Consider the following 10,382-nt stretch of genomic DNA (forward strand, 5'->3'; position numbering starts at 1 on the left):
CGGGTCAAGAGCTGTGTGGGGGCCAGATGGGAAATAGTGGTGTGAGGGTGGGTGGTGCTCAAGTCCCCAACCAGCCCAGCGTGGGGCTCCGCGCACCCCGCCCCTCTCATGAGGCCTCCCTCCCCGCCTTCCCCCAAGCCCTGCAGGGTGCTCTGGAAGCAGTTCCTTCTGCTTAGTATCTTACAGAAAGTGTTTATTCAGGAACAATTAAAGAAAGCAACCGTGGTGTGGATTCCCAAGCGTGAGGACTGCCGGCCCTATAGGCCGGGTGTGTGAGCACTGACACATGCGCGCGTGCGTGCGCGCACACACACACACACACACACACACACACACACGTGCATGCACGCCGCCCACCGCCCTGCAATGAATGACTCTGTATATGCAACTTGGCCCCTTCCCTGCCTCCCCGCCCAACCGTGGCTATGTGAGACCCGCAGCAGCAAAATCCAGGCCTTCTTCCCCCTCCCCGCCCCCAGCTCTTGCTCTGAGACCCCCATCTCCCCGGGCAGCACTTTGGCCACCCTCAGTCACAAAGAGCCCCAGTGATCCCGTTAAGACATCTGGGGGAAGAGGAAAAAAAAGCATCTTTTCAAATGTCAAGTGGATAAACAGGGCGCCAGATGTGTGGCCGGGAACCCGCTCGGCAGCTCCCGGGCCAGCACCCTCCCCTGTGGCGCTGCCCAGCCAGGAGCCACCCAGAGACGGGCTGTCCACATTGATGCTGGGCAGCCAGTTCGCCTCCAAGCGCACATCCCCGGGGAGGCCTTCAGCCCCAAGAGGCGACTGACTGGTGGTGAACCCCTCCCCAGAAGCAGCCATTTGGGGACAGGGGTGGGACTGGGAGCGGGTCCCCAGAACAGGCACACACCCTTCTGAAGGGAAAAGCTACAGGGAGGCTCGAGGCCCAGGAACGGGCAGCCACCTGGAATGGTCCCTTGGAATGGGAATTCCCCCCCCCCTGCCTTCCCCCCAAAGGAAAAAGTAACAGTCACAGAAGAGGCAGGTTCTGGAGCGTGGTTCCGCCCGCAAGCGGCGCGGGTCAGGCTGGTGGCCCTGGGCCCGGCTTATAGGCACATTTAATAGGATTCCCGCGGATGTTTCAAGTGGGTAGGACAGGTCTTTCCCCGTGTGGCCGCTCGGGAGGGGCTCCTGGCTCCGGCCTCTTCCCAACAGCCCTCCCCTGAGGTATTGCGCTCTCCCCCCCCTCCCGCCCTGCTTCCGGCTGAGCCCCCTCCCACCTCCCCCCAGCACATGGGTGGTCAGGGGCACCCACTGGGGGCTGGAACGGGGGGGGCGCCTATGTGGGATCCAGCTCGAAGACACCATCGCTGGTGGGGGTGGTGAAGAAGGAGGGTGGGTCAGAGGCCGCGGACTCCTGCCCCCCGCTACTGCGCTCCCGGGTGCGCCTCTCCTCCAGCCGAAGGCTACGCTCGAAGTCCAGCAGTTGCCCCATGAAGTTGAAGTTGGGTGAGATGTTAGACTTCTTCCGCTTGACCAGGTCATAGGCATCGTTGAGTGAGAGGTGGCGCTTCTGCATGAGGTAGGCCACGGTGACGGTGACAGAGCGGCTGACGCCGGCCAGGCAGTGAACGAGCACCCCGCGGTTCTGGGACAAGGCCTCATCTAGGCGAGGGCAGAGTGGGAGGCAGCATGATGTGCGGGCCCGGCCCCGGCCCTGCTCTCCGAGCCACGCTGCTCTGGCCACATTTGGCCTGGGAGCCCTGTCCTGCCTGAGGAGTCCTAGGGCCTTCGCTGGTGGCCTCTGGGAGCTGGTCCCAGCCCTGCCCGACCCCAGAAGTGCCGGTCCAGGTTTGGGCTCTGGGGATGGTAGCTGAGCCCAGGAGGAGCCTTCCGGAGGGTGTGGCGGAGGCCCGGAGCCAGGCCTGGTGGGGGTGGGTCGAGGGAGGAGGAGACAGAGCCCACTTACCAATGAACGCAATGGCCTCAGGAAAGAACTGGGACAAGTTCTGGCTCCAGTGGTCTGAGATGGGGATCTGCTTGTAGTGAAAGTCACCGTTCTTCTCGAAGAGGTTAGGGAGGTTGGGGGTGACGTTGAGGATGTAGCGGATGCCCAGCTTGGCCAAGCTGTCCACGTTGGCTGAATCCCGGGCACAGCCCAGGTAGAGGTTGGGCAGGATCTGGACAGGGAAGGATGGCAGCAGCCCCGCCGGGGGCGGGGTGGCACCCTCTGAATCCAGGCCACAGCTCATGGAGTCGCGGTCAGGCTCGGATTCTGCATCAGAGCAGTCAGAGCCCAGGCACAGGCCGCCCAGCCCCACCACTGGGCTGGGCACCGGGGCTGTGCTTGGGCCACCACGGCTGCTGAGGCTGGTCTCACACAGGTGGGGGCACTCTGCCTGGAATCTGCTGAAGCCGCCTGGGAGGGGAGAAGGGGAGAGTCCCCTGTTGATCTGGCCACCTGGGTGGCCAAGCACCCTTGGCAGGGGGATAGTAAACCGACCCCAGACAACTCCAACACCCAAGGGGGCTTGCAGATGTTCCCAAAGGGAACTCAAGAGTCAGCAGCCTGATCCATACTGGCGTTCCATGGGGTGCACTATGGGCAGCCCGACCACCCTCACTCGGTGATGGTGGCTATTCCTCCAGACAGCGAGTACCCACTGTGCTGCTGGGGGGTGCAAGATTCTGGGCGTAGGCAGAGCCCCCTCACAGAGGATCTTACAGCCCCGGGGCCTAGCGGAGGCAGGCCTGAGGCCTGGACAGTGTAGATGTGCTGCCAACCTTGGGGAGGACAACCGCCATCAGTTAAAAAGGGGAAAGGTTCAAAGGTGAGTTCTCTGCCTGGGTGGCCATGTCCCATCCAGCTCAACCAGGAGCACCCCAAGAGCTGGGAGCCTGGGAGAGAGTGTAACATTCTATCAGGATTGATTCAAAGTCCCAAGAAGCAGGCATCTCCTTCATCTACAAATAACTTTTTTCCTGGGCTAGGGGCGGGGCCTGGAGATCCAACACTTGCTTTGTTTCTGCGTCCCTGTGCATTCAGAATGGAGCAAGGGATGACAGTCCAATGACCCTCCCCCCTTTGATGGGGAGGTGGGGAGGTGGGGAGCTGGCTCTGTCGGTTCCTGGGAACCCTGTCCCTACGCTGGACCTCTGGGTGTGTGTTTGGCTCATCAAGGGGCCCAGAGGCCTGTCTCAGCCTATTCCCCTCCACCCGCCAGCCCTGCCATGACTATGATGGGATGGATCTCTGCCTCCTTCTGCCTTCACTACTTTTCTCTCTTTCTCTCTCACTTTCCCCTTCACGGTTCCAGAGCCTTTGCAGAGCGGGATTTGGCCTCCTGTGGCCCCTGCCTCCTTTGCCGGTGAGCAGCTGCAGGAGGTGGTGACATCAACGGGGTGGTGGGGGGGGCGATTGGGAGCCTGTACTTGGTACTCCATTCTTTTTTTTTTTTTAAAGATTTTATTTATTTATTTATTTGAGAGAAAGAATGAGAGAGAGAGAGCACATGAGAGGGGGGAGGGTCAGAGGGAGAAGCAGACTCCCTGCCGAGCAGGGAGCCCGATGCGGGACTCGATCCCAGGGACTCCAGGATCATGACCCGAGCCGAAGGCAGTCGCTTAACCAACTGAGCCACCCAGGCGCCCTTGGTACTCCATTCCTGAGCATCCCCTAAGCCAGGGCAGGTCAGCCCGATTCTCCCCATTTTCCAGACTCAGAAACTGGGGCTCCCAAGGGTGAAGGGCTTGCCCAAGGTCGTGCTCAGGGGAGGGGATCTCACCTCCACTTTAGACGAATAAGCCTGGGCTGGCCCAAGGTCAAATGAATTGGGAATCCCCTTGGAAGGTGTGGCCCTACCTCCCAGGGCCCAGGGCCCTTCCCAGGCCGGTTCCCCCGCGCCAGCGCCAGCGCCCGCACCTACCCTGTAGGTAGTATGCCAGGTAGCCTTCCTCTCGCAGCTTCTGGAGCAGGGTGCCCAGCACCGAATCGGCCTCCCACTCCTCGGCCTCCGCCTCCCCGCGCCGGTGCCGGCCCCCGCCCTGGTCGTACAGGAGCACCGGGGCGGGCGGGGGCGGCTGCAGCGGCGGCCCGGGCAGGAGCGCGCGAACCGACAGGCTCCCCCGCCGCAGGCGGCGCAGCAGCAGCCCGGGCAGGGCGACGCTCAGCGCCCCGCCAATGCGCGCCGCCTCGTAGAGCTCGCGGCTTCGGCAGTCCAGGAGCAGCAGCCGAGGCCGCGGGGGCGACAGCTCCCTCCGCAGCCACAGGCACGAGCGGCCCAGACCCTCCATGGGCTCGCGGCTCCTGGCACGTCGGACCGCCGGCGCTGCGGAGAGAGGGCAGACGCGCAGCGTGAGCCCGCGTCCTCCGCGCCCGGCCGCCAAGGGGCCAAGGCGTGAAGCCGAGCCCCGTATCTTTCAGGCGGACGCCTAGGGGCCCGCAGAGACACCCCTCCACCGCCCACAGCGAGGAGGCGCAGAAGGGCGCCTCGGGCTCCCCAAGGAAAACGCCCCAGGCAGGCCACTCGGGCGCCTGGCGCTGCTGCCCGCTCCGGGAAGGGAAGAGTGAGAGGGCCTCCCGAAGAGGACGGCCGGGTGTCCAACGGGCCCTCTGAGAGCCGCGGGTCCTTTCCCGGCCCCTTCTGGGGCGGCCCAAGGGTTCGGCCGCCTCCCGTTCACACCCCCTTCCAGCGGTTCTCGCTCGGCCTGCCTGCAATCGCTCCCCAAGTTCAAGCTTCCGACTTTGGGGACGTGCGCGTGGGAGAGGCGGACCCGGGGAGTAGAGGTGGCGCGAGGTGAAGGGCCTCAGCCGGGCTTCTCGGAGCTGCCCCGGCCCTGGTGGCCCCCCCGGGGGGGGGTGGAGGAGAAAACAGGAGGAGAGAGACCTGGAGCGTGGTCGGGCGGCGGGCGGCCGCGCGTGGACGTCCGAGCCCAGGCCAGCGCGCGACGCGGGGCGCCGTTCCCCGGTAAGGGCGTCCTGGGGCCCGGGCCTCCCGGGAAGACGGTGGGGTGGCAGAGCAGGCGCGCACGTGGAAGCCGAGTCCCGCGCCGCTCTCAAGCAGGCCGCTTCCTGGCAGCGGGACCCAGCTTCCACCTTGGAAGCCGCTGCCTTTGGACGTGGAGTGGCCGTTTTGAGGGGCGGGGCAGTGGGGGCGGGCTCAGGGGGGCCAGCGAGCCAACGGGTGCCAGCGAAGCAGTCGGGTGGGCCCTCAAGTGGCGCGCTGAGCTGGGGCTTCCACCCAAGCGGGACAGGGGCCGGGGGCAGAGGCCAAGGGCAGGTCAGGGGCCCAGCAGGGGCCCAGCCTCGGTTCTTCTGCCCTGAGCCAGTCGGCTGCTGGAGGCAGGGGGAGGGGGAGGGCTAAGAACCCAGTGCCCCTGTCCCAGAAGCTGCCTCCAGCCCTACTCCCTCGTTGACCCTGGACCGTCATGTCCTCCACGACTCGACTTCAGTGACCCCATCTATACAATGGACTCATCATAGCCACCACCTTAGGCTACTGTGGGATGCCGTTGAAATCATGGAGGGGAGGCGGAAGCAAGACCAGAAACCCACTGCTATCTTCTGGCCCCGAACTCTGCCCAAGGGCTAGGCGGGCAGATGACAGCTTCTGCCCTCCCCCCCCCCCCCGCCAGGGCTTCCCTCGCACAGGCGGTGACCCAAGGCACCCAGGAGCTCTGAGCCTCCAGTCCTAAACTGGGGTGCTCTGCTCTTACCCTGTTACTGTCCCGGGAGTTATCCCTGGCATCTCCATATGCCTCCCCCCTGGTCAAGAGCCAGGTAGTTTCTACTTAAATTGATCCCTTACACCTGTACTCTCCCTTCTGCTCCCTGCACTAGCTGAGGGCTTGCATTGGCCAACTCTTGACCAGGTTGCTGTCCCAGCTTCCAAAGCCCTCGCTCGCTGCCTCCAGGGAGACCTGTCAGCCTCAACCACCCCCCACCCCGCTCTGCCCTGCACCAGACCGTTGTCCATCAAAGGCCAGTGGCCTCCATACCTTGCATGGACACAGGTTGACAAACAGGCAGGATACACAGGGTCCCTGCTTGCACGGCACTCCCAGTTTAGCCGGATAGATCAGTAATAAACAGGGAGACTGAACAAGATAATGCAGGGTGTGATGTGTCCCTTCCCTGCTTAAAACCCATTGAAAGCAAATAGCAGAGTTGAAGGAAAATGTACAGCAGATAAGATAAAGCTCATACAAATTAATCAAAAGGTTAACACTCTGATAAATGGGCAAGGAACCAGAAAAGACTGCATGAGGGAAGAAACGCAGCTGGGTACAGGACCCTTCGGGAAAGGTTCAAGCTCAGGTATGGAAGGCAGGCAAATTTAAGAAACAAGGTAGCATTCCCCACCTGTTACACTGGCAAAATGTTCTCAAATTGAGTACTCCCAGCGCTGCCAAGGATGCCGCGAAATCCGCCCGTTGCTCTATGTGTATGGCCCCTCTGGAAATTAACTTGGTCATATGCATCCAGAGCTAGGAAGAAATCTCCACCGTCTGGCCACTTCTGGGAATCTATCCCAAGGAACTAAGTAAAAGAAGGCACACAGGATGGGCACCACAAGATGTGTAACTAAGGCACGAAGGACGCAAAACCACCGGAGGGCCAACGTTTAGGATAATCAAGTTCAGTGCCACTGATGAAGACTCCTCTCCTAAGCCGCAGTGTAAACAGAGAAAACCCGGGAAGTGATACTAGGGAGAGAACAGGTTACAGAGAACCAGGTCCTCGAAGGGGCCTCCAGTGTCCCCCTCCTTCCCTCCCTCCCTGGCCGCGCGGGGAGGGGGGGCGCTGCCAGCCTGGGACTCCTCTCTGGCTATAGCCCACCATGGCCTGGCCTCTGGGATGAGTCCTACTGGCTTCATCCAGGGGCCTCAGGGAGCTGCGCTGTGTCCTCCTGCCCCCAGCCCAGGCCTGTTCAGATTCTGCTCCTTTTTCAGGGACCCCTCCCCCAGGTGCCCTCCTCTGGGCAGCCTTCCTGTAGTCTCCTTCCTCTGTGCTCCAGGCCTCAGTTCCCTGAAGCTGCAATGCCTAAGAACTGCAGTTTGGGGCTCCTGAGGTGCCCAGCCATGCTTTCTGGAGAGGGGTCCCTGGAGGAGGCCAGGGGAGTCTGTCTGGGAAGATGATGGGTGCGGGGCGGGGGGTGGGGTGGGGGGTGGGTAGGCAACTTCAGCACCGGTGAAGGGAGAGGAAGCTTGGCTCCAAGAAACTCCCCCCGGAGTGGGGTTGTGCCGGAGCCTGCGGCTCCCAACGCCTTTAAGAGTGGCTCCCCTGCACCTTGCTCCCGCCGCTGGCAAGCCCACCAACCGGGAGAAAACGGTCGGCGGTGGGGGGGGGCGGTATTCAATCTCGCAAGTGAGCACTCGGTGCCCGGCGCCAGCAGCGCCCGCTGCGCCAGCAGCAGGACAAACTGGAACCTGTTGCCACCTCCGCACTGCAGGGTTGAGCGCAGCCAAGGCCCCCACCCCCCGACCCTAGCGGGGCCGGCCGGCCCTCGGGCCCCCTGTAGCGCCGGCCCCGCCCCGCGCCCGCTCCCGGGGCGGGCTGGGCCGGGGGAGGCAGCGCTGCGCGCACAGGCCTCGCGGAGGCCCACTCGGCGGGTGGAGCCAGGCCGCGCGCTCGCCGCAGGGTGGGCGCTGAGCCTGACGCTCCAGCCCCCGCCGGGCGCCCCCGGCCTCCGCCTGGCCCGGCCAGTGCCCCCGGGAGGCCGCGGGGACGCCGCAGCTCGCAGACCCCGCGCGCGCCGCGTGCGCCCTCTGGTCTCCTGAGCCTCCGGAGAGCGGCGCCCCGCCTCACCCTCCACCCCTCACCCCGAAATGCACGGTTCCCGCCGGGCCGAATGGCAGGATTTCGGCTGTGGCGGCCCAGTCACATGGCCAGGAGCACAACTCCCAGCGACAGCGTCCCTGCCAAATCCAGTGTCTTTTCCACCAAATCGACTTTCCGCTGGGGATGGCTTTCTGCTTTTTCCTGGTCGGTCTCCTCGCTGGACTGGGAGTTCCTCCAAGGCAGGAGCGGGTGTGCGCCCGGCCCCAAGCTGGCCCCAGCCCCCAGTGCAGGCCTGGCTTCCGCCCGGCCCCGGCGCTCGCAGAAGAAGAAATGCTTGTTAACAAAGAAGTCATGAATGAATGAAACCAATTGTTGCACGAGGGAGCCCAGGACGGTGCTGATCCTTTTCCTCTCAGAGCGTGTCACGCACTTTCCCCCACCCCACAGACACGCGCAGCACACATGCACACACGGCCCCCCCTACCGCACATGCGGATGGCACACAGACCGCAGCAGACTCCTGTCCTCGTGGAACCGACCTACTACGTGCGTGCCTGGCAACTGGCGTTTCTTTGGTCCCAGCTGGGCCGCCTCTCCCTTCCTCCCCTCCCCCACCACACCCGCGCCGACCTCTAAGTACGGTACCTTGCACCCCAAGTGCCTTCTTTATCTCTTAGGGAAGAGGCCAAGCCAGTCGCTGGGGAGACTCAAGGTCTGTTTGGCGAGGCACCTAGGGGGCCTCAGGACGGTGGGTGAGCTGCTGCCGCCAAAGGCGAGCCAGAGGCACCTGGCAGGAATGCCACCCAATGCTGCAGCCTCTAGAGCCCGTGTGCCAGGTGTCAGGGGGTGGTGGTGGGAGGGACTCAGGGATGTGTGTGCTGGGGGGCTATTTGCGATGGCGTTGGGGCAGGGTGCTGGAGAGTGTAAATCCAGCAGGTGTGCATACGTGTTGGGGTGTATGAGTGTGCACGCTGGGGATGCAAGAGGTGTGTGCCTGGAGAATGGGCCTGGCTGTGGGGCGTGGGGAGTGTCAGCTGCTGGAGCAGGAGTTAGTTTTGGGGCTTCACTCAGGGTAGGTGGATTGCAGTGTCTCCGGGCTGGGATCGTGGGTGGGGTGTCTGTAATGAGCATATGGGGAGTCGGAGATGGTGGTGGCACGGCGAGGGGAGCTATGTTAGTGCAGATATGGCAGGGATGTATCGTGCGTGCGTGCGTGTGTGTGTGTGTGTGTGCGCGCACGCGCGCCTGGGTGTGTACTGAGGCATGGCATGGGCTGGGATGGGTGCTAGCCTGAGTTGGGGCAGTGGTGGGTGGTGGGTTAGGGGCTGCTGCTGTGTACACTGCAGGGACTAGGTCTGCGGTGTGCGGTTTGTGTGCGCGCGTGCAAGTGGCAGGGGATGTGCGTGGCAGGGGACAGGGAGCTGCACGGGCGGGATGCGGGGGGTGTGAGGTGGCAGGATCGAGTGGGTCTCGCAGGGGCGCGTGCGTCGGCCCCGTGGGGTGCGCGCTGGCAAGACTCTGGGGTGCAGGGTGGAGGAGCTCACGTCGGAGGGGGCGGCCAGGCTGGGTGGGGGTGGGGTGGGTGGGTGCCGGGGAGCCGCGTGCTCCGCTCACCTCCGCTCACCTCCGCTCACCCCCCCGATCCGCTCGGCTTCCTGCGCCGGCTCCGCGCGTCGCGGCCGGGAAGTTTCCGAAGCCCAGGCGGCGGGAAGCGCCACCGCCGCTGCCGCCGAGCGCCACCGGAGCCTCAGGCGGCGGCCTCGCCTGAAGCCGAGGGGCCGCCGCCGCCGCCGCCGCCGCCGCCGCCGCCGCCGCCGCCGCCGCGGAGGGAAACTCCAAATCCCGCCTCCGCCGCCGCCTCCTCCCCTCCCGTCGCCGTCTTCTCCGCCCCCTGCCCAGGAGGGGCAATGTCGCCGGCGGCGCGCAGGGAGGGAGCGGAGAGGGACCGCGGCCTGCCCGGCGTCTCCCTCCACCTTCCCCGCCCCCGACCGCCTTCCCCCCACCTGCAAGACTGTCCGCTCCGCCCGCCAGCGACCCTCTGTGGGATGCTTGCTGCGTGGGGCCCCTCAAGCTTAGGACTCGGGAGTGGGTTGGGAGACCTGACCTAGGCTGGACCTGGGCTGGGGGAGGGTTGCGCCGAAGAGTCTATGCTGGCTTCCCCTTCCAGCCAGGGAAGCCAAGGGGCCCATGGAGGACCCGGCACAGCTTGGCCCCCAGGGCCACCTCCTATGGCCACACGGGAGAGGGCATAAGGTCCAGGTGACAGTACCACAAATCCCGCCCCTCCCCCCAACCCCCAGGTCCCTCTGCCCTGTCCTCTCCCATTCTCACGTATCAGATTCTGGCTAATAATAATAGCGTTTGAGCCTCAGTGCCTGGAAGGGGTGGGGCCGGGACGTTGCCGGTGGGCCCGAGAGGGGGCCTTGTCACCAGGCGCACTTTGCTTTCCTCTGCCGCAAAGGCCATGAGCATCTCCATCAAGGACCTCGTTTTGTCCTTACACCCTACACCAGGCTGGGAGTCAGAGGGGGCTGTTCCCGTGGGACAGCTGGGGAGACTGAGGCAGTGGCTTCCTGGTGTCACCCAATGATGTGGTGGCAGAGCCCGACTGGGTTCAGAAGCCCCAGCTGAGTGTCAACAA

General features: G+C 64.3%; 1 protein-coding gene across 2 annotated transcripts; it reads right to left on the reverse strand.

The window, feature by feature from the left end:
* Window positions 1-1,300: 1,300 nt before the first annotated feature.
* DUSP9 (dual specificity phosphatase 9) lies at window positions 1,301-9,930 on the reverse strand. 2 transcript variants are annotated; one of them, XM_028094406.2, is made up of 4 exons: window positions 9,366-9,930; window positions 3,888-4,289; window positions 1,931-2,380; window positions 1,301-1,626 (listed from the first exon to the last, which is right to left on the reverse strand). In XM_028094406.2, the coding sequence occupies exons 2-4, from the start codon at window positions 4,252-4,254 to the stop codon at window positions 1,301-1,303; spliced, it is 1,143 nt and encodes a 380-aa protein (XP_027950207.1). In that variant the 5' UTR covers window positions 4,255-4,289; window positions 9,366-9,930. The 2 variants fall into 2 exon arrangements, with proteins under 2 accessions (XP_027950207.1, XP_087885029.1); XM_088028903.1 differs by lacking the exon at window positions 9,366-9,930 and adding an exon at window positions 4,848-4,869.
* Window positions 9,931-10,382: the final 452 nt, after the last annotated feature.

The sequence above is a fragment of the Eumetopias jubatus genome, unplaced genomic scaffold, assembly GCF_037043125.1.
Source record: "Eumetopias jubatus isolate StellerSeaLion01/CBP00866 unplaced genomic scaffold, mEumJub1_p1.0 scaffold_11, whole genome shotgun sequence".
Lineage (NCBI taxonomy): Eukaryota > Metazoa > Chordata > Mammalia > Carnivora > Otariidae > Eumetopias > Eumetopias jubatus.